This window comes from Phodopus roborovskii, unplaced genomic scaffold, assembly GCF_943737965.1.
Source record: "Phodopus roborovskii unplaced genomic scaffold, PHOROB, whole genome shotgun sequence".
Taxonomy (NCBI): domain Eukaryota; kingdom Metazoa; phylum Chordata; class Mammalia; order Rodentia; family Cricetidae; genus Phodopus; species Phodopus roborovskii.
Genome location: NW_026126599.1, coordinates 1,148,829 through 1,170,910, shown reverse-complemented (window position 1 = coordinate 1,170,910; position 22,082 = coordinate 1,148,829). Strand labels below are relative to the sequence as shown.

The window sequence follows — 22,082 nt, the reverse complement described above, 5'->3', positions numbered from 1 at the left end:
ATTAACCAGTATGAGAAACATATATCATAATGGCATCTCCATCATTTTCCTAGCTTTGTCAGTTTTGAAAAAAAAATTATTAAAATGCAAATAGATGGCTAAAGCATAATAGGAATGGGGGGAGGATTTATCCTTCTGGTGGGAAGGAAGATAGTCCAATTTTTGCATATTAATTTGTTTTAATGTCATTTCAGAATTCCAGGAAATGAATACCCTGAGCAAGGTCTGTCCAGAAACCAAAGCAAGACATGTGTGGCAAGTTGCACTCGACAGTGATACATCAAAGGAGTTGACTGGAATAGGGAAGGCATTCAATGTGAGTGCACACCATGTTTCAAATCAGAATATAAAGAATGAGAACCCACTAGGAATGTGTCCTAGAAAGCTTATTCTGTGGAAGAATGCATATTTTCATAGTGGTGCTGATGAGCTAGAAGTTCAACCTGATGATCTTAATGGAACTGTAAAATCCGTCAGACATCCAGAGCATGTTAGTCTATACAAGTCTCAAAGTTCACAAAGTTATTTTCAAAGTCTTATACCAGGGAGGTCCTTCAGCACAAAAGGAGTATTACTGACTCATAAGTTCAGTGAATATGCAAGATCTTTAGGTGATGCAGCATTTATTGGAAAGCAGATGGCTCAGATAAGGGGGAAATCTTTTGAATGTAATATAGCAGAGATAAAGTGTGACAAGTCTGACCTTGATGAAAATGAGCAAATACATCCTGGAGAGAAACATTACAAATGTAATGACTTTGATAACCCTTTCATTACTGAATCATACCTTCCAAAACATAAAGGACAGCATGCAGGAGAAAAACTCTTTGCCCAGGGGGAATATGAGTTTTCTCAGCAGTCAGAAGTGAGTCTCCATCAGAAAATCCACAGAGGGAAAAAGTCCTATGAATGTAAAGTATGTGGAAAGTGCTTTCATTGGAAGACGAGCTTCAACAGACATCATAGTACTCACACTGGTGAGAAGCCCTATGAATGTACGGAATGTAGTAAAGCTTTTTGCCAAAAGTCACACCTCACTCAGCATCAGAGAGTTCATACAGGTGAGAGACCATATATATGTTTAGAATGCAGGAAAGCTTTCTATCGTAAGTCAGAGCTCACTGACCATCAGAGAATTCATACAGGTGAGAAGCCTTATGAATGTAAGGAATGTGGGAAAGCTTTTTGCCAAAAGCCCCAACTCACTCTACATCAGAGAATTCATACAGGTGAGAAGCCCTATGAGTGTACAGAATGTGGGAAAGCCTTCTCCACCAAGTCCTATTTAACTGTACATCAGAGAACTCACACAGGTGAGAAACCTTATGAATGTACAGTATGCAGGAAGTCATTTATCTGTAAGTCAAGTTTCAGTCATCATTGGAGAACTCATACTGGTGAAAAGCCCTATGAATGCAAGCAATGTATGAAGACATTCTACCGCAAGTCAGGCCTGACTCGACACCAGAGAACTCACACAGGTGACAAACCCTATGAATGTCAATTATGTGAGAAAGCTTTTTACTGCACTTCACACCTCACTGTACATCAGAGAACTCATACAGGTGAGAAACCCTATGAATGTAAGGAATGTAGGAAATCTTTCTATGATAAGTCAAACCTTAGACGGCATCAGAAGATTCACACTATGGAGAAAGTCTGTGAATGCAAACAATGCAACAAATCTTTACTGAGTAATACTTCTCAACATCAGACAGCGTACTATGAATATGAAGAATGCAAGAAAGCTTTGCACCATAAAACAAACTTCACTTAGACATCTAACACTTGTTACAGGTACAGGAACCTGTGAATGTAAACATTCAGGAACAGCAAGTCAGATCTTACTGTACATAGGAATACCTACATGAGAAATTAAACCTTATGAATAAACAGTTAAGGAAAATCTTGACTTATGCTTTTTTATCAAAGAACTCACAATTCACTGACATGTAATTTAGCTAGGTACATTAGTGATTGTTTTAACCCAACATAAGTCAGATGTTTATGGTGGAGGGTCATTTGTTCTCAAGCAACAGAGGATGACACCATGACTTATAAAAAAAGCAAAGCTTTCTTCTTGAAGTTCTCTTGACATGCTATCAGAATTTGGTGTGAAACCTATGAAGGTGAAGAATTGCCCCAAACAGAACAGAGTTTAGAACTCATTGCTTGTTGTCTCTATACTTGGGAGGGCGAGGAAGGAAGATCAGGAGTTATAGTCTAATCTTGGTTACAGAGTGAGTTGAAACCCAGCCTATGTTACATGAGACCTTAAAGCAACAACAAAACAACAACAAACCCCCAAGAAATAAGTAAAAATACAAACATTTGAGAATCTAATGGTGTCATAAACCCTATACGTGACAAAGGACAAGAATACAATTGGGAGGAAATGTTGTCATACCTCCCTTCCAGTTGACTATGCTATAGGAGTTCTAGTCATGTAGGTTTGGAAAAAATGAGTGGAATTATGGGAATCATGTTACTGGGCATCACTTCACTCATAAAAGCAAGTCTACTTGAATTTGAGCAGTTAGGAGGGCTCAGTGACAGAGTGCTTGGCCACTATAAATGTTACCCATCTTTCATACAGTTTACCTTTTATCACCTTATATTTATTTGTGTAGGCATTCCATATCATATATGTCAAGATCAGAGGACAAACTCTCCAAAGTTAGTGGATCCTTACTAGAAAACTCAGGTTGTCAGGCTTGGCAGCAAGGGTCTTTATCCTCCCTCTGAACTATCTCCTGCCCCTGTATTTCATACTCAAAATTTCTGTAAAATAAAAGCAGTTCTGGAGATACTTCAGTCAGTTCATAAAGGACATTTCTTTGATTATTTTTAGTGAAATCTTCCTAACTTTTCAACTTGTAGAAAAAGGTCTTGTTACAAACACCCCAACTCATATCAAAGTCCAGCTCTTCCTGCCTTGTGAGTACTTAGATTACATGTATGTGCTACTGTGCTTAGCATAAAATTTTAAGGCTTAAAAAAAATTAAGAATGAAAACTTCTGGAGCTTTTTTTGGCTGCTGTCTGTGTGGTCTAAATGCTTCATCACCATGTTATAAAACATTTGAACAAATGAAAGATTTGATGGCTTGGTGAAAGGATGCCAAATCTGTCAAAATCAAGAAAAATGAGGGTAACCTGAAGTTCAAAGTAAACTGCAGCAGACATGTATACCTTGATAATTGTGTTCAGTTGTGTACAAGCAGGATGGTCATCTCCAGTCAGCGTAAATTGACCTCCAACCTGGGGCACTTGTGGTTGACATAAATGAAAGCTTATTAGTTGATACTCAAATCTAGTGAACAGGCTTGAACACACATCTCAGATATTAGTATGTCCTATATTAATATATTTTGTTTTAGAAATCTGAATTGAAGGCACTCAGCATAAGTAGAGAGAATTTGTTACATGTGTAACAGATACAGTTGGAGACTACTTAAGAGGTAGGATGCATGCCTTTTGATGTATATGGTTTTGATTGCAATTCAGACCTTCATAGCATTGAAGTGCTCTGGTTGTATTATTTAACCTGGTATTATTGTGGGCAACTATCTGACAGAACCAATTTAAGGGTGTGCATATTTACTTAGATTCTAATTTCATGTAGTTAATAGTTACTTGACCCTCAGACCATGTAGATCATGGTTGGCAGAAGTGCTTTCTAACCTCTAGATAGGAAATAGCAAGGAAGTGGCTGATTATCAAGCTTATTATTTAAAGATACCTAACTGTGACACTGTGACATGTATTAAAAGGAAAAAAAAAAAAAAGCCCCTTCCTGAAGTTTATATCATCTCTAAAGTATTGCCACAATCTGAGAGCCAAATATGCAACACAGAAGTCTTTGGGCAACATTTCAGATTCAAATCAGAATGTACAGTTTTCATATTAAACAGCTACCCCATTTATATTTTGTTAAATATATCCTGTTCATATAAAGTTGTATGAATATTTTTATAAAACTATTTATTCAGACTGAAACTGAAGCACTATCCACTGCTCTGAGAGGGCAGCCACTAATGTATTTACAATATTTAACCGACACAGAACCTGCTGTTGTATCTTATATCGACAGTTCATGTTGAAATGCAGAAATCTGGTACACAATTGTTTATAATTGATGTCTGAATTAAAGCATTTTTGGTCAACAATTCTCGTTTCATTTTTTTTCCGCATTTTTAGTTAAAATAATTATATTGCATGCAAGTGAGAGAGAAGGAAAGAGGGAGGGAGGGAAGGAAGGAGGGAGAGGGAACTGGGATCGATATGTAAAATAAAAATAATAAAATAAATTAATATAAAAAATAATTATATTGCATACCCCACTTCCCTTTCCTTCCTCTAGGGGGTGATTCTCTTCTAAACCACATTTATTTTGTTTTTTAAATCTTAAATATAATGATCAGGTTGAAGGTTGGTTAATTGCAAAAATCCTTACGCCTACATAACCTCCCCAAAAGAGCACTCCTGGCTGTTGTAGAATGTTATTTTAACCAGGCAAAGATGCATTACATTTGTTTATACTGCAGGATATTACTTTAACTGTGCAAAGGAGTGCTACTTTTGTTTATGCTGCATTTTTTTTAATTATGAAAAGGTGTGTTACATTTGTTTCATTTTGCCTGCCTAACACACCTGATTGGTCTAATAAAGAGCTGAATGGCCAATAGCTAGCCTGGAGAAAGTATAGGCAGGGCTAGCAGGCATAGAGAATAAATAGGAGGAGAAATAAAGGCTTGAGAGAAGACAGGAAGAACGAGGGAAGAGGGAGGAGTGAGAAAAAGGAGGATGCCTGTGGCATGCCACACAGCCAGCCATGGAGTAAGAAGGAAAGGATGGTATTTAGAACAAAGAAAGACTAATAGCCCAGAGGCAAAACATAGTTAAAGAGAAATGATATAATTTAAGTTAAAAAAGATGGCTAGAAACAAGCCAAGCTAAGGCTGAGCAATTATAAGTAAACAGAAAATAATAAGTCTCTGTATTATTTGGTAGCTGGGTGGCAGGCCTCCACAGAGAAAAACAAAAAACAAAACCAATAACACCTGGCTCCTCTCCAGAGTGGTGGGTCACCAGTGGCGGGTAAAGATGGAGGTTTCTGTCCTGCCAGGTTCCGCCCGCCGCGCATCAGCTCCAAATAAACAAACACACGGACACTGTATTTATAAAACTTTGGGTGAGGCTTAGGCTTCTTATTGGCTAGTTCTGCCTTAATAACCTATTTCTATTAATTCTTGTATTGCCACAAGGTTGTGGTTTACCCTTAATCTGGCATGTTACTCCTTGGGCAGCATGGTACCTCCTTGAGCAGGCCTCTCTCTGCCTCTATTCCCAGCATTCTTCTCATCTCCTAGCCCTGCCTATCTTCTTGTCTCTACTGGCCAATCTGTGTTTTATTCATCAAGCAATAAAGAAACATGTACAGAGAAATATCCCCTATCAGGTAGGCTTTACTTATGCATTGTTTTGTGAGAGGCCTTCTCATGAAGACTTTCTAGTGTTCATTTACATACCTATTTTTTATTTACATACCAACCCCAGTTTCTCCTCCCTCCCCTTCTCCTATCCCCCTCTCTGCCTCCTTCCCCTTCCCACTCCATATCCACTCCTCAAAAAGGGAAAGGCCTTCCTTAGGAAGTTAGCAAAGTCTGGTATACCAAGTTGAGGCAGGACTAAGTGCCTCCCCCCTGTTTCAAGGCTGAGCAACGTGTCCCACCACAGGGAATGGGCTCCAAAAAACCAGTTCATGTCCCTGGGATAGATTCTGGTCACTGCCAGGGCACCCCTCAACAGATCAAGTTACACAGTTTTCACCCACATTCACAGGTCCTAGTTAAGTCCCATGTAGGTTCACCAGCTGTCTTTCCATAGTTCACGAACTCCCACTATTTTGGGTCATCTGTCTCTGTGGTTTTCTCTATCATGTTCTTGACTTCTCTCATTCATATGATCCCTCCTCCAGCTCTTTAACTGAACTCCAGAACCTCAGTCCAGTGCTTGATTGTGGGTCACTGCATCTGCTTCCATCAGTTACTAGATGTAGGTTCGTTCTATGATGACAATTAGAGTAGTCTCTAATCTGATTAAAGGGGAAGGCCAGTTCACACACCCTCTCCATTATTGCTAGGAGTCTTAGCTGTGGTTATCCTTGTGGATTCCTGAGAATTTCCCTAGCACCAGGTTTTTCCCTAATCCTATAATGCCTCCCTCTACCAAGATATCTCTTTCATTGCTCTCCCCCTCCAATCCTCCCCCAACTTGGTCTTTTTGATCCCACATGTTTCCATCTCCCATTCTCTCCTTTCTACCCCCTCTCAGTTTATCCTGGAGATCTTAACTATTTTCCCTTCCTGGAGCTCTCCTTGTGTGTCCCTCTTAGGGTCCCCTCTTTTTACCTAGCTTCTTTGGGGCTGTGGATTGTAGCCTGGTTATCCTTTGCTTTATATCTAATATCCACTTACATAAAATTTCTCTCTACTTTCTTTTTCTTCTTCCTTCTTTCTTTTTTAATTATTATTCTTTTATTTTACATGTCGATCCCAGTTCCCTCTCCTTCCCTGCCTATCTCCCTCCCTCCCTCTTACCCTTTCTCCCCCCTCACTTGCATCCTGACCTCCCTCCCCTCCCATCCCCCCACACCATTCCACATGTAGGGCAATGCCATCCAGGTGGGGTCATGTAAATCTGTCAAGTCATTTGAAGTAGGGACTAGGGCTTCTCTCCTGTCTCTAGGTTAAGGCAGTTAGTTATCCCTCCATGGGGGATGTGTCCGCAAGGTCCTTTTGTGCACCAGGAATACATCCTGGTTCCACTGTCTGAGGTCCCTTAGACTGCTCAGTCCTTCTAGCTGAGACCCAAATTATCCACATCCATGCAACAAAGACATGTGCTCAACTATGTTCATAGCAGCATTATTGGTAATAGCAAGAACCTGGAAGTAACCTAGATGCCCCTTAACTGAAGAATGGATAAAGAAGATGTGACACATCTACACAATGGAATACTACTCTGCAGAAAAAAATAATGGAATCTTGAAATTCACAGGCAAGTGGATGGATATTGAAGAAACCATCCTGAATGAGGTAACCCTTTCTTTCTTTTTCTTTTTTTTTTTTTTTAATTTTGAGCCAGAGTTTCTCTGTGTAGCATTGGAGCCTGACCTAGAATTTGCTCTGTAGACCAGGCTGGCCTGGAACTCACAGAGATCCACCTGCCTGCCTCTGCCTCCTGAGTGCTGGGATTAAAGGCATGATGCATCACTACTGCTTGGCTAAGAATCAGATTATTTACTTGGATCTAACTTGAAAGCTTCCTTTTGCAGTTTAGCTTCCATGGTACCAGACAGTACTATGCTGCCAAGGGAGGGAAGCAATTATTAGTCCTATCCAGTTGTGATGCTCATGAACCATGATGATGACTAGCATGGCAAGATATCCCTGCAAGTGAAATAGGAGCACTCACAACTTAGTGGTAACCAAGAACCAAGTTGGCTTAAGTCCTACTCTACAGGAGTAGTGTTTGGTACTAGAAATCTAGCTAACTACCTACTGCTACTTTACTAGACCAATATACTTCAGCTAATATAGTTAATGAAATTTAGTCTCTGCAATTATTTTTTTTTGTTCCTAATCCCATCTCTAAATAGGGCAGAGAGGGTAATAATACCATATGATAAAATTTTGTATGGCTAACGAGCATGTGCATTTTTTCTTATTGTTACACTGTTTGAGTATGCTTGCCAGTAAACTAAGAAAATAATGACTTATCAGTTGACTTCCACTTCCATATCACTGTTCACCATAGAAGGAAATCAAAACAGAAACTCACGTAGGGCAAGAACCATAAGGCAAGAGATGATGCAGAGGCCATGGAGGGTTGCTGGTTGCTGGCTTGGTCCCATGGCTTCCACAGTCTGCTTTCTTTTAGAATCCAGGACCACTAGCCCAGAGGTGGCACACATCCATAGTGGTCTGGGACCTCCCATATTAATAACTAATTAAGTAAATGCCTTACAGCTGGCTCTTATGGAGCCATGTTTTTTTCCTTAAAGGTAATTTACATAAAATTTAATTTTTAATTGGGTCAATTGGATATACATATTTATACACTACCAAAATGATTAAAATTTTATAACAAATAAATCAGGTATTATTTAATTGTTTTTAGGAAACAAGTTGCCTACATATTTTTCCTTTTATTGAAAATAGATTATTTTCTTATACAATATATCCTGGTTATAGTTTCCCCTCCTTCTACTCCTTCCAGTTCCTTCCCATTCCCCCCCCTTCTGGATCCATTCCCTTTCTGTCCCCCATTAGAAAAAAAACAGGCTTCTAAGAAATAACAACCAAACATGACAAAATAAAATATAATAAGATAAAGCAAAAACCATGACATCGAGGCTGGGCAAAGCAATCCAACAGAGGAAAAAGAGCCCAAGAGTAGGCACAAGTTCACGTACTCAGTTGTCCCATAAAAATACTAAGCTGAAAGCTATAATATATATGGAGAGGTCCTGGTGCAGACCTCTGTTTTTAATATTTGATTATATTTGTAGCTTTAACCTTTGTATGTGTAAATGTATGTAGTTGTGGTTACAAACCAATTCTGAGTGAAAATTTATTGCAGTTGTTATGGGCATTACTTCACGTGTGGCTTCACTTGGGAGATGGTTCTTTGGTCTCTCTGTATACTGCCTGGGAGATTTTTCTTCATGCCAGCTGAAAATATCCTCTAGGTGACCCTGCTTTCTGCCTCTGTACAGTGCCTTCTCTTTTGGTGCTCCTAGACTCTTATGTTTAAATGTGGTGAGAGAATAATCACTTCTCAGAGACAGAGGCATCAAGGCATGGACACAGCACTCTTCTTATTCTCTTGTCAGTGCAGGAGCTAGCTTTCCAGAACACTTACATTGTACCTACCATTAGCACCCACTGAAGCTGTATGCATATGGCTGCATCACCACTCTGTCATTCTATGGAGACATGTATGAGGTGATTGCACTAAGGGCAGGAAACTCAGCAGCTAGTCTATGACTGAAACATTTCAGAAAGTAGAAGCAGAAATTGCAGACTTTTAACACTGGGAAGGTATGGAGTAGGAGATAGGCTGTGAGTATCCAAAAAATTTCAAAGGCACAAGGTAGGAGATTGTTGATATTGTAGAAGAGGAAAGCCTCAGCTACAAGAGGAGATCTACAGATCCTTGAAGACCTAGAAATTCCAGGCAGAAAGGAACCATGTAGATGTCAAAGAATTAAGGATACTGTGTTCAAAAGCTCTAATTTGTTTTTTTAATTTAATTTTTTTCTTATTTTACATATCAACCCCAGTTCACTCTCCTTCCCATCCTGTCATGCCTCCCCACAGACCCCCATCCTTTCCTCCATCCACTCCACAGGGAGGGGGAGGCCTTTCATGAGGGTTCATCGAAGTCAGTCAAATCATTTGGGGTAGGGCCTAGGCCCTCCCCTGTGTCTCTAGGCTATGGAAGTATCCCTCCAGGGGGAATGGACTCCTGAAATCCATTCCTGAACTAGGGATGCATCCTGGTTCCATTGTCAGAGGTTCCATGAATCAGGAACCCTGTAACAATGTCCATCTTGTATCAGCAGTCACTTTCCTGTGGGTCCTGCATGCCTAGTTTATACAGCATAAATTCAAATAGTCCAGACAAGAGCAGTATCTTGCCCAAATGGCTAGTCTTGCCATATTGAAAGCAAAGTCCATAACGAGTTTCTTTGATGTCCATCTTCCTTTCTGACACAAGTGGTGTTGTCAGGAGCAGTTATGTCTCACTGTCAAGAAAAACCCTAAAATAGTTTAAATGCCATATTCTGTAGGTCTTTGAAAGGTTTGAAGAATGTCTATTCATCTCAAATACATCTAAATATATCTAGAAAACCTAACTCACCTAACTAAAGTTTTGACTATTATAGGTAACTATCTAAAATCTGTACTTATACATTTTTAAATGAGCTTTATAAACACAATACCTAAACAAGAGGAGGAATAGACATATCACAAAATTAACCTTAAATTATATCAATCAATGAAAATCATTCCAAACCAAAGTATTCATTTCTATACCATAATCCCCTTTTTGCCTTTAAAAAGATTAGTTGTGGTCATTAACCATTTATAACAACACCATTTAAATGAAAACAAAAATTTATAGATAGTATTTGGGAATTTGGGCATGGTTCTTTCCAAATTGCTTCCTGCTGGTAGGGGTTGCTGTCACAGGGATCCTAAGAAGATACAGAAATCTTGGCTGTAGTGGTCTGCAAGGCTGCCTTGTGACCTAGCTGTTTTGAATGTTGGATCATCTGGGACACTGCTTCAGGGGGTCTTGCTTGATCAAACCATGTTAGTCTGGAAAGAATCCACAGCTTTTCATTTTCTGTGGAAACAAAATTAGAAATCTTTTTCCTCAGTAACCTGTCCTTAGACTTAAATTTTGAAGTCAAAGCATTTTTAAAATATATAAATTGGAATAATTCAGCAGCATTTATTTTAACAGTTGTTGCTATTTCCTTAGCAGTCAAACAATTTAAAGACAACACAATACCATACAATATCCAAAGTTTCTCCACACTTTTATCTTTATGTGGCTTTTTTATTACTCTATTTGTTCTACTTCTATTTCTTTTATTATTTACTTATTTATTTATTTTTGAGACAGGGCTTCTCTGTGTAACTTTGGCTGCCCTGGAATTCACTTTATAACGTTGGTTGCCCTGGAATTCATTCTGTACACCAGGTTTACTTTAAACTTACAGAGATCCATATGCCTCTGTCTCCCGAGTGCTGGAATTAAAGGCATGTACCACCATATCCAGCTACTCTCTCCAGCTGCTCATACACACCATTGAATTGTTAGCAGCGCTACTTAAAGCCCTGTGGTTTTTTGCTGGTTATGCTGAGTCAGGAAAGCTCCCTTAAAGGAGCTGTTCAAATCTCTGCTTGTCTCTAGCAAAACTGAGCCCAACTGAGAAAAATGCTGTTACTAAGAAGTCTTGCTTATCTCTGTTATTTTGTTTCTAAAATCCTTTTTTAAGCTTTTGTTAAGTTTTAAGTGGAAGTTCTTATTAGCCAAGTTGCCGGCTCACTCATTTTGTTATGAGTAGTTTTTTTCCACCTGCCTGGTCCCACTGTCGCGGCAGCCCCAAATAACACCCAGAGATGCTGTATTAGATATAAAGCTGTTGGCCAGTTAGTTACTAATTTCTTATAGGCTGGCTCTGTCTTAAACATTAACCCATTTCTATTAATCTAAGAATTTCCATGTAGTCTCATCTTACTGGAGAGAGGGTTCAGCATTCTACTCTCTCTGTCCACCATGATGAATCTCCTCCCTACTACTTCCTCTCTCCTCCTTGTCTCCTAGTCCCGCCTATCTTGCTTTCCTATTGGCCAACAGTGCTTTATTCATTAACCAATTCGAGAAACATATTTACAGAATGACATCTCCCATCAATACACTTCCCAGGCCTAACAAAGGCCCATGTTCAGGGAGTCTTATGCTAGTTTCCTAGCTATCAGTCTGGGGTCCATGAGTTTGCACTTGTTTAGGTCAACTGTTTCAGTGGGTTTCTCCAGTGTAGTCTTGACCCCTATATTCATCACTTCTCCCTCTCTGAAACTGGATTCCAGGAGTTTGGCTCAGTGTTTAGCTGTGGGTGTCTGTTTCTGTTTCCATCAGCTACTGGATGAAGGCTCTATGATGGCATATAAGTTAGTTATCAATCTCATTACCAGGGAAGGGATATATATATATATATATATATATATATATATATATATATATATATATAAATTTTTCTTATTTTACACATAGATCCCAGTTCCCTCTCCCTCCCTCCCTCCCTCCCTCCCTCCCATGCCCCCAAACCCCTGCCACCCCATTCCCCCTCCCCGGACTCCACAGGGAGGGTGATGCCTTCCAGGAGGGATTATAAAAATCTGTCAAGTCCTTTGGAGTAGGGACTAGGCCCTTCCTCCTGCCTCTAAACTAAGGGAGTGTTCCTCCATGGGGAATGTGCTCCTGGTTTCATTGTCAGAGGTCCCTTAGGCTGCTCAGGCCTTCTAACTAAGATCCTTGTTCAGGGGTTGACCCCATTTTCTGCAACGGGATTCCAGGAGTTCAGCTCAGTGTTTAACTGTGGGTGTCTGCTGCTGTTTCCATCAGCTACTAGATGAGAGCTCTATGATAGCAGATACGTTAGTTATCAATCTCATTATCAGAGAAAGGCATTTAAGGTAGCCTTTTCACTGTTGCTCAGATTGTTAGTTTGTGGTCATCCTTGTATATCTCTGGACATTTCTCTAGAGTCAGTTTTCTCTTCAAACCTACAATAACTCCCTCTATTATAGTCTCTCTCTCTCTCTCTGCTCTCATCTATTTGTCCCCAGACTCAATCTTCCTAGTCCCACATGTTCTCCTCTCCTCCCCTTCTCTTTCTCCCAGCTTCCTCCCACTCACTGCCCCCTCTCACTCCCAATATGCTCAGGAGATCTTGTCCCTTTCTCCTTCTGTGAGGGACCATGTATGAATCTCTTAGGTTCTTTCTTATATCCTAGTTTCTCTGGCTAGTGATCTTTTGCTCTATGTCTAAAATCTATATATGAGTGAGTACATACCATGTTCCTCTTTTTGTGACTGGGTTACCTCACTCAGGATGGTTTCTTCAAGTTCCATCCATTTGCCTGTGAATTTCAAGATTCCATTCCCCCCCCCACAGAGTAGTATTCCATTGTGTAGATGTGCCACAACTTCTTTGTCCATTCTTCAGTTGAGGGACATCTAGGTTGCTTCTAGGTTCTTGCTATAGCAAATAATGCTGCTATGAATATAGTTGAACAGATGCCTTTGTTGCATGGATGTGGATCATTTGGGTATATGCCTAAGAGTGGGATTGCTGGGTTTTGTGGTAGAATGATTCCCATTTTTCTGAGGAACTGCCATACTGATCTCCAAAATGGCTGTACAAGTTTGCACTGCCATCAGCAATGGAGGAGTGTTCCCCTTTCTCCATATCTTCTCCAGCATAAGCTGTCATTGGTGTTTCTAATTTTAGCCATTCTAACAGGAATAAGATGGTATCTCAACATTGTTTTGATTTGCATTTCTCTAATGGCTAAGGATATTGAGCACTTTTTCAAGTGTCTTTCAGCCATTTTGGATTCCTCTGTTGAGAATTCTCTCTTCAGTTCTGTACCCCACTTTTTAATTGGATTATTTGGTGTTTTAGTGACTCGTTCTTTGTATATTTTGGAGTTCAGCCCTCTGTCAGATATGGGTTTGGTGAAGATCTTTTCCCAGTCTGTGGGCTGCCGTTTGGTCTTGTCAACTGTGTCCTTTGCCTTACAGAAGTGTCTAAGTTTGAGGAGGTCCCATTTGTTAATTGTGGATCTCAGTGTCTGTGCTACTGGTGCTATGTTCAGGAAGCAGTCTCATGTATCAATTTGTTCAAGGGTACCTCCCACTTTCTTTTCTAAGAGGTTCAGTGTGGCTAGATTTATATTGATGTCTTTGGTCCATTTGGACTGGAGTTTTGTGCATGGCGATAGACATAGGTCTATCTGCAGTCTTCTACACCCCATCATCCAGTTGTGCTAGCACCACTTGTTGAAGATGCTTTCTTCCTTCCATTTCATACTTTTAGTTGTTTTGTCAAGAATCAGGTGTTCATAGGTGTGTGGGTTAATATCAGGATTTTTAATTTGATTCCATTGGTCTACTTGTCTATTTTTGTGCCAATACCAGGCTGTTTTCAGGAGTAGAGCTTAAAGTTGGGGATGGTGATGCCTCCTGAAGTTCTTTTATTGTACAGGGTTGTTTTGGCTATCCTGGGTCTTGTTTTTCCATATAAAGTTGATTATTATCCTTTCAAGGTCAGTGAAGAATTGTGCTGGGATTTTAATGGAGATTACACTGAATCTGTAGATTGCATTTGGCAAGATTTCCGTTTTTACTATGTTTATCTTACCTACATAGAAAAAGTTTCGAGACTTCTTCCCCTCTTGGGAAAGTTAGAGTTGCATAGACAATAGTCAGTTTTAGATTTAGGTAGTCCCACTTACTTTGACTAGGCTATGCCTGGCTTTGGGCTTTTCTGGTCTTTACATGTTTGACCAGTATGAGGTCCTCTGATGTAATACTTTGCATCATTCTAAGTGGCTGACACAAAAGTTTCTTGGTACAAAGTTTTGTCCAACAAGATTTAATCCCTAACCTGTTATTTTTTTTTGTTTTAGTCCTAGATGAAATAATGGGCCTGCAGCTAAAGAAGATCCAAAAACATTTTGTATTTTGTTTTTATCTTGAATGCAGTGGCTCATATGGAAAGCCTCAGGGAAGAAGGTATTCCATAATTCTCTAGGGGAATAGAGGAGGGTGATCAGAATTAACTTGTGGTGATCTCACACTCATGCTCACAGACATGTGATCCATTTATATAGCTGTGTATATGAGGACTGAAGGACCCATCTCTTCCACGCTTACAGCTTGTCAGGCACTTCTGTTGACATGAAGTTACCTTGGATTTTTATCTTCTGTCTCCTGCACACTCCCATTTGTCTGTGCTTGATCAGTAGCTCTCAGTGTGTAAAGAGCATGCAACATGGTCTATACCATGATGGAAATGTGCTGATTGCTGGTTTTTTCCAACTTTATAGTTACCACTCCAACCCGAGAAGAAATTTTGAAGCAAGTGAATACTATTTTATCCAGTATGTATTTTAAAAAATTATTCCTTTTCACAATGCAATGTTTATCAGCTCTCACAGCAGTGTTGATTCACAGCAATATTCTTTGCACTTCTGATTCTGACTTTCCCTTGCTTCCAGTAGCAGATCTCTTTTTCAGCATCTCTCCCTGTTCACTCTTTCTCTTCTCTGAAAAAAGAGGATTTTTATTTTTTTCCTTTTATTTTCCACATTTGTTGCTCTACATTTTTCTGTAGCTGCACAGGCTTGTTATTTCTTCAATGTTATTCCTGCTGAAGGAATATTTAGTAAAAGTACTCAGGAAAATCTTCAAAGTTAGTTGTGCACCTGTGAAAAGGAAGGATACCAATGATTGCATTGACTATAAATTCCCTTATTGCCATGAGGGTGACCAACAGACCTACGCTAGCTACTAGTGATTTGGGAGCAGAAATATGAAAATTTGGGTCAGACTTTCTTCTTTCCCATGAAAATGCCTTTAATGATCATGCTTTTATCTAAATGTTTGCTACTCTCTTTGGTTTTGTCACTGCTGTTTCATAAACTGTTTGATCCAATTATTTTCAGTGTATATTTGCTCATTGTTATGGATATGTTCATGTGCATGCATTGACTGTGATGATGGCTGTGGAAGTGTGCTTAAGTCAGTATTAAATCTGAAATATTGCGGAGATAGAGTTAGAAAAATTGGTTGAATTTTTATAATTCTGGAAAAGTCAAATAATATTGGATTACTTTAAAAGAAGTAAGATTCATTTTACTCTGTGTAGGCATTCATATGATTGTAAAATCCATGTGTTAAGGATATGAAATGGAAGAAAATAGTTTTTAATCAAACCTGAACACAACACAACAAAACAGAAGTGCACAATCAAGGTCCAGATGGGAATCAAAGGTTGGAAAACTACTAAGTATGTGCACTACACTTTTGGGAGAAAGAGTGAAATTTGATCACTGCAATTCATTTTGTTGCTCAGAAAATTATTTCTGCTGAATCATTTGTGTGTTTCTAAGTTTTTAGCTCAGGGATAAGAAAGACCACTAGGTACTATGTATGCTTTGGCAGACTTATTCTGATATATAAACTCAACATGCATATCTGTTGAGTTTTTATGGGAATGCATGTGTCAGTGTCTGTGTAGTGTGTGTGTGTGTATGTGTGTGTGTATGTGTGTGTGTGTGTATGTGTGTGTGTGTGTGTGTATGTGTGTGTAAAATTGTATTTTTCATTGGGCCACCAGCTCGTTCCTAAATAATGACATAGAGACTTCTTATTAATTATGAAAGTCCAGTTTATGGCTTAGGCTTGTTTCCAATTACTCCTATAACCTAAATTAACCCATATGTTTTATTAATCTATGTTCTGCTATGTGGATTACCTCTATCACATTCTATGTGTCTGACTTGTTTTTTTTCTGGCTGGCTTCTTTCTCTCTCTACTTCTCAAAGTCCTCTCTGTGCCTGGAAGTCCACCTATATATCTCCCTAGCTATTGACCATTTAGCTCTTTATTAAACCAATCAGAAGTTGCCTTGACAAAGACATATCTTAACAGTGTACAAAAAGTTTACTCCACAACTTGTGTGTGTGTGTGTGTGTGTGTGTGTGTGTGTGTGTACACTTGCATGCACACACATGTGCAGGTTGACAGGGTGCAAGAGCATGAACTTCAGAAAACCACTGATAAGAGGTATGTTTTTCATTTACCCTGTTGGTCTTCAAGGTAGAATTCAGGTTGTCAGGTTTGATAGCAGGTACATTTATGTCTTGAACAATCTTACCAGTCCAGGAATCTTTTCTTTTTGTTTTATTTTGATGATTGTTTTTGGGACAGGGTTTTTCAATATAGCCCTGGCTGTCTGAACTGGCTATGTAGACTATGTAGCCTTTGACCTCACAGAGATGCTCCTGTATCTACTTCTGAATTGCTAAGCTTAAGTATAGCCACCAGGAATAATTCTTTATTTCAATTAAGATCACAAAATTAAGGCCCACTCCATGGATTCCATGAGCTGAAATCCATCCATACCTGACATTACCAAAGTTATCAATAACTTGAGCTTAAATAGATCATGGACATGATGGAAAACCTACTACAGTAATTCTAATTAATGGACAGAGCTATGAAACAACTGCCAATGTCATGTTTCTATACCCATATATCAGTGCATCACTGATTCCTTGTGAGAGAAACTTCTTCTTGCAACAGGTGTGGAGAGCAGCCTAAATAGCTTTGGAAATAGTTTGGATTATTTGAGGGTTTCCTTGTGGTCTCTTTGGCCGCCAAATCAATGAGATGTAGCCCTCTCATGGCATTGGATATGTTACCTCATAGTGATTCCACTTTGGCTTTTTTCATAATTGTATATATTTTAAGAAACATTTCCTGTAATATTATTCATATGACACCTCAAGTAACCTATAGTTTTAGGTGTACCTCCTTGCTCCCTTTCATTCATCTTCCCCCAGTTCTCTGTTTGACCCCCCTGCCAGTTCCCCACATATATCCATAATTATCTATTCTATTTTTTAAAAGGAAGATCCTTCCCTCCCCCAGTCCCTTACCTTGTACTGAAGGTGCATGATTATAGGAATTTCAGCCTGCTTATTAGAGACTTAACAGCTATAGTCACATATAAATGAATACATATCATATTAAACTTTTTAATTCACAACAGCCTCAAATAAAATAAAATATCTTGGAATAAACCTAACCAAGGATGTTAATGACATCTCCAATTAAAACTTCTAATCTATGTAAAAAGAGATTCAGAAAGACACCAGAAAATGGAAAGATATCTCAAATTGATGTATCTATAGAATTAATATTATAAAAGTGACCCATCTACCAAAAAGCAATTTACAGGTTTGCTATAATCTCAATCAAAAGATGACAACATTCTTCACAGAAATAAAAAATAACTATCCTAACTATCCTAATATTCACATAGAGCTAGAAATAATCTCTGAATAACTGCAGTGTTCTTGTGCCAGAATAATACTGAAGGGTGATTGCCATTCAAGACTTCAAGATACATTATAAAGCTATAGAAACTAAACAATATCATCCTGGCACAAAAAGTTTCATCAGTAGATGTAAACTGATGAAACAAAACAGAAGATCCAAGGTTGAGTATGTGTAAGTGTAACTACCGATATTTGAATGGAGGCAAAAGACATCTTCTAGATTAAAGATAGCATGATGTCTTTTCAACAAATGCTGCTGGCAAAACTGATGTCCACACATAGGAAAATGATCCAAGTGGATCAAAGTCCCTAGTTTGAAACCAGAAATATTATAACTCCTGGACTAAAATTTAGGCAATTCTCTATAAGTTTTAGGTATATGAAAAAAATCTTAATAAATGTGACTCAATTTCCCCAGGAATTAAGGCTTACAGTTGACAACTGAAGCTCATTAAAGTAAAAGACTGATGTAAAGAAAAGAAACAACTGGACAAAGAAGAAAGCCAGGGAATTGGAGACAACATTTACAGCTATACATCAGAAAAAGAATCAATACCTAGAAAAAATAAAACAAAAGTTAAGCAAACATGTGACCCAACTATACAACTGTATAAGGTTCAAGGCAGAGTTTTTAATACAAGCAATAAAAAATAATTATAAAATACATCAAAAGTGTTCATCATCCTTAGCAATTGGGGAAATGTAAATTACAAGAGCTCTGAGGTTTCATCTTATTTGGATGAGAATTGATAAAATCAGCAAACATCTGATAACAAATACTGGTACAGTTGTGGGGTTTGCTGGTTATATTTTTGACCACTTTACATAAACAGGTGTGTCTGGGAAGAAGAGAACTTAATTGAGACAATACCTCCACAGGTTTATCTCTTGGCAAGTCTGTGGTGTATCCTGTTGATGAGGAAGTTCTTGACCACTGTGGATGATGCCATATCTGTTCCAGTGGTCCTGGGGTATATAAACAATAGGTTGACTAATACATCAAGAGCCAGGTAGTAAGCAATATTTCTTCATGGACTCTGGTTGGTTCCTGCCTACAGGCTCTTGCCTTGAGTTCCTTGCCCGACTTCCTGGACTACAAGCTGTTAGAGGAAACAAACCTTGGCTCCCAAATTTCTTTTTGATCACTAAGTTTTACCACAACATTAGAAACTTAACTAAGACTGGAGGAAAGGGAAAACTCACTATTAGTGGAAATTCAGATTGGTTCAGCAAGTCTGGAACTCTGTGGAGAGCCATAAAAAGTCTAAAATTAAATCTACAGCATGACCCAATTCTACTATTCCTCAGCATATACTCAAAGGAATCAATGTCCTACCCCATACATTTATGCTCAGCCACTATAATTGTGACCACATTTACAATATGTAGTAAATTGCAACATCATAAATGTTCATTAGATAAATGGATAATGAAAATGTGGTACACATATGCAGGAGAAAACTATTCAGTCATAAATAAATATTAAACTGTAAGATATACAGTTAAATGATGCTCCTAGAAAATATTCTATTGAATGAGATATCCCAGGCACAGAAAGCCAATAATCTCATCTTCTCTTTCATTGGAACATCTTTACTCCAAATCTTCAGATGAGACCCTACAACATGGCTTACTGCAAGAACTAGGTGGGTATAAAGGACCCATGAACAGGCTTGAGAGGAGAGTAGCAGGATGAGGGTGATATGTGGTTGGAAATGGAAAAAATGTGTAGGTGATGCTCCAACTGGGGAGGATGTTGGGAATTCAAGTACAAGGGCAAGTGTGTGTGTGTGTGTGTGTGTGTGTGTGTGTGTGTGTGTGTGTGTAAGCAAATAGCACCAAGGTTATTTGCAAAAGCCTCAAGGAACTTTATTGTTGTATATTTGCCTAAAATTATATGCAGTACATGTTAGTGCATTCCACTTGGTCTGACAATGCTTTCCACAAAAGCCATAGACTATAACAAAAATCCCAGTACCAGGAACAAGAAATCTCATTTTCAGTAGTTGGTCAGGGTAGTCTAAGTGACTCCAGAAATGTATAGACTATGGGTGCTGCACATGTTTTCTTCTCAGAGATTGAAGTTAAACGCCTATTGCAAAGATACCACCCAAGGACACAGAAATCTGATTTTGAAAGCCAGGTCTAATCTGAAAACCTCCTTCCTGTGGTCTAGCTTCCTTGGTAGCAGACAATACTATGCAAGCTGCCAGAGGATTGAAACAGTGAACAGTTCTACCTAGCTGGTAGGTGCAATGATTAGCATACACAGTATTCCTAAAGGTGCAAGAAATCATGCTCACATATGAGTTGTTAGCTAATAGCTGTCTAAAACTTAAAAGCCACCCAACAGGTGGGAAATAATGCCTTGTTTTAGAAATGTAGCCAACTTCTCAGGCTAGTGAGGTACTAGGTCTTAGAAGAGGGTCTGATGGGGATCTATGAGGCCATTCCCTGAGACCCTGCTGAATGGAGAAGGAATGTAGTTCTTTGAAAAAATCATGAATATGCTTGGCAAGACCAGTGATTTCCAAGGTTAGGTATTAGGAGGGGCTTTGATTTCAGATTCTGGGAACTGGACACCTAGCAGTCCTCTTTGAGGGCTGTGGTTAACAGTCTGAAGGCCACTGAATGCCTTATCTATGAGGCACTTGAAATATCCTATGTTCCCTTTGTACAACATTTCTTGATTAGCTTCTTATATACGTTGTTCCATTGTATGATTGCTTCCTGATGACTCTGTCCCATTTCCTCCCTGCAAACTGTATATAAGATGGTGTACTTCTTAATAAACTTTCTTGGAATAACACACAGCGTGTGTAAGACCACCTGACCAGAGATTTCCCATGGTCCTCTCCCTCAGGAATATGTCACTGAAGAATGACTTGCTCGTGCAGGTCAAGAATACTATTGACCTTTTGCTAAACCCACATAATTCTTTTTTTAAATTTAAATATTTTTTCTTATTTTACATATCAATCCCAGTTCTCTCTCCCCCCACCCTTCCATGACCCCTGACCCCCACCCCCAGCTCCCTCCTGTCTCTAGGCTAAGGGAGTATCCTTTCATGGGGAATGTGTTCCTGAAGTCTTTTCGTGCACCAGGGATATATCCTGGTTCTACTGTCAGAGGTCCCTTAGACTACCTTGGTCTTCTAACTGAGACCCATGTTCAGAGTGTCTGAGTCAGTCCAATGCTGCTTTCTCAGCTATCAGCCTGGGGTCCATGAGCTTCCCTTTGTTCAGGTCAGCTGTTTCTGTGGGTTTCTCCAGCCTATTCTTGACCTCTTTGCTCATCACTTCTCCTTCTCTGCAACTGGATTCCAGAAGTTAGGCTCAGTGTTTAGCTGTGGGTGTCTGCTTCTGTTTCCATCAGCTACTGGATGAAAGCTCTAGGAGGGCATATAAGGTAGTCATCAATCTTAAGGTAGCACTTAAGGTAGCTACTCCACTATTGCTTAGATTGTTAGTTTGTGGTCATCCTCATAGGTCTCTGGACATTTCCCTAGTGTGATATTTCTCTTTAAACGTATAATGGCTCCCTCTACTATGGTATCTATTTTCTTGCTCTTCTCTATTCTTCCCCTGACTAAATCTTCCTCCTCCTCATGTTCTCCTCTCCCCTGCTCTTTCCCCTTCTCTTTCTCCTAACTCCCTCTCCACTCACTGCCCCCTTCCCTGCTCCCAATTTGTTTAGGAGATCTTGTCCATTTCCTCTTCTCCATGGCACCATGTATGTCTCTCTTAGGGTTATCCTTGTTTGCTAGCTTCTCTGGTGGCATGAATTGTAGGCTGATGGTCCTTTGCTCTATGTCTAAAACCTACATATAAGTGAATACAGACCATGTTTGTCTTTTTGTGATGGAGTTACCTCACTCAGGATGGTTTCTTCTAGTTCCATCCATTTGCCTGTGGATTTCAAGATTCCATTGCTTCCCCTCCCCACTGAGCAGTACTCCATTGTATAAATGCCACATTTTCTTTATCCATCCTCAGTTGAGGGGCATCTAGGTTGCTTTGAGGTTCTGGCTATTAGAAATAATGCTGCTATGAACATAGATGAACAGATTTCTTTGTTGCATGGATGTGCATCTTTTGGGTATATGCCTAAGAGTGTTATTGCTGGATCTTGAGGTAAACTGAATCCCATTTTCCTGAGGAACCACCATACTGATCTCCAAAATGGATGTACAAGTTAGCACTCCCTTTTCTCCACATCCTCTTCAGCATAAACTGTCATTGGTATTTTTGATTTTTAACCATTCTGACAGGAATAAGATGGTATCTCAGAGTTGTTTTTATTTGCATTTCCCTGATAGCTAAGGATGTTGAGCACTTTCTTAAGTGTCTTTCAGCCATTTTGGATTCCT

The 22,082-nt window shown here is 39.2% G+C and overlaps 1 protein-coding gene across 7 annotated transcripts in view; it reads left to right on the top strand.

Moving 5' to 3' along the window:
- The window catches only part of LOC127237320 (zinc finger protein 39), a 35,752-nt gene that overhangs the window by 11,291 nt on the left and 2,379 nt on the right, over positions 1–22,082 (top strand). For 5 of the 7 annotated variants that reach the window (XM_051205546.1, XM_051205544.1, XM_051205543.1 and 2 more), the window contains one exon: positions 195–4,168. In XM_051205546.1, coding sequence (XP_051061503.1) covers positions 195–1,777 — 1,583 coding nt within the window. In that variant the 3' untranslated portion in view covers positions 1,778–4,168. Of the gene's footprint in view, positions 1–194; positions 4,169–22,082 lie in introns of those variants that run through there. The other 2 variants (XM_051205548.1, XM_051205547.1) reach the window with 2 other exon arrangements.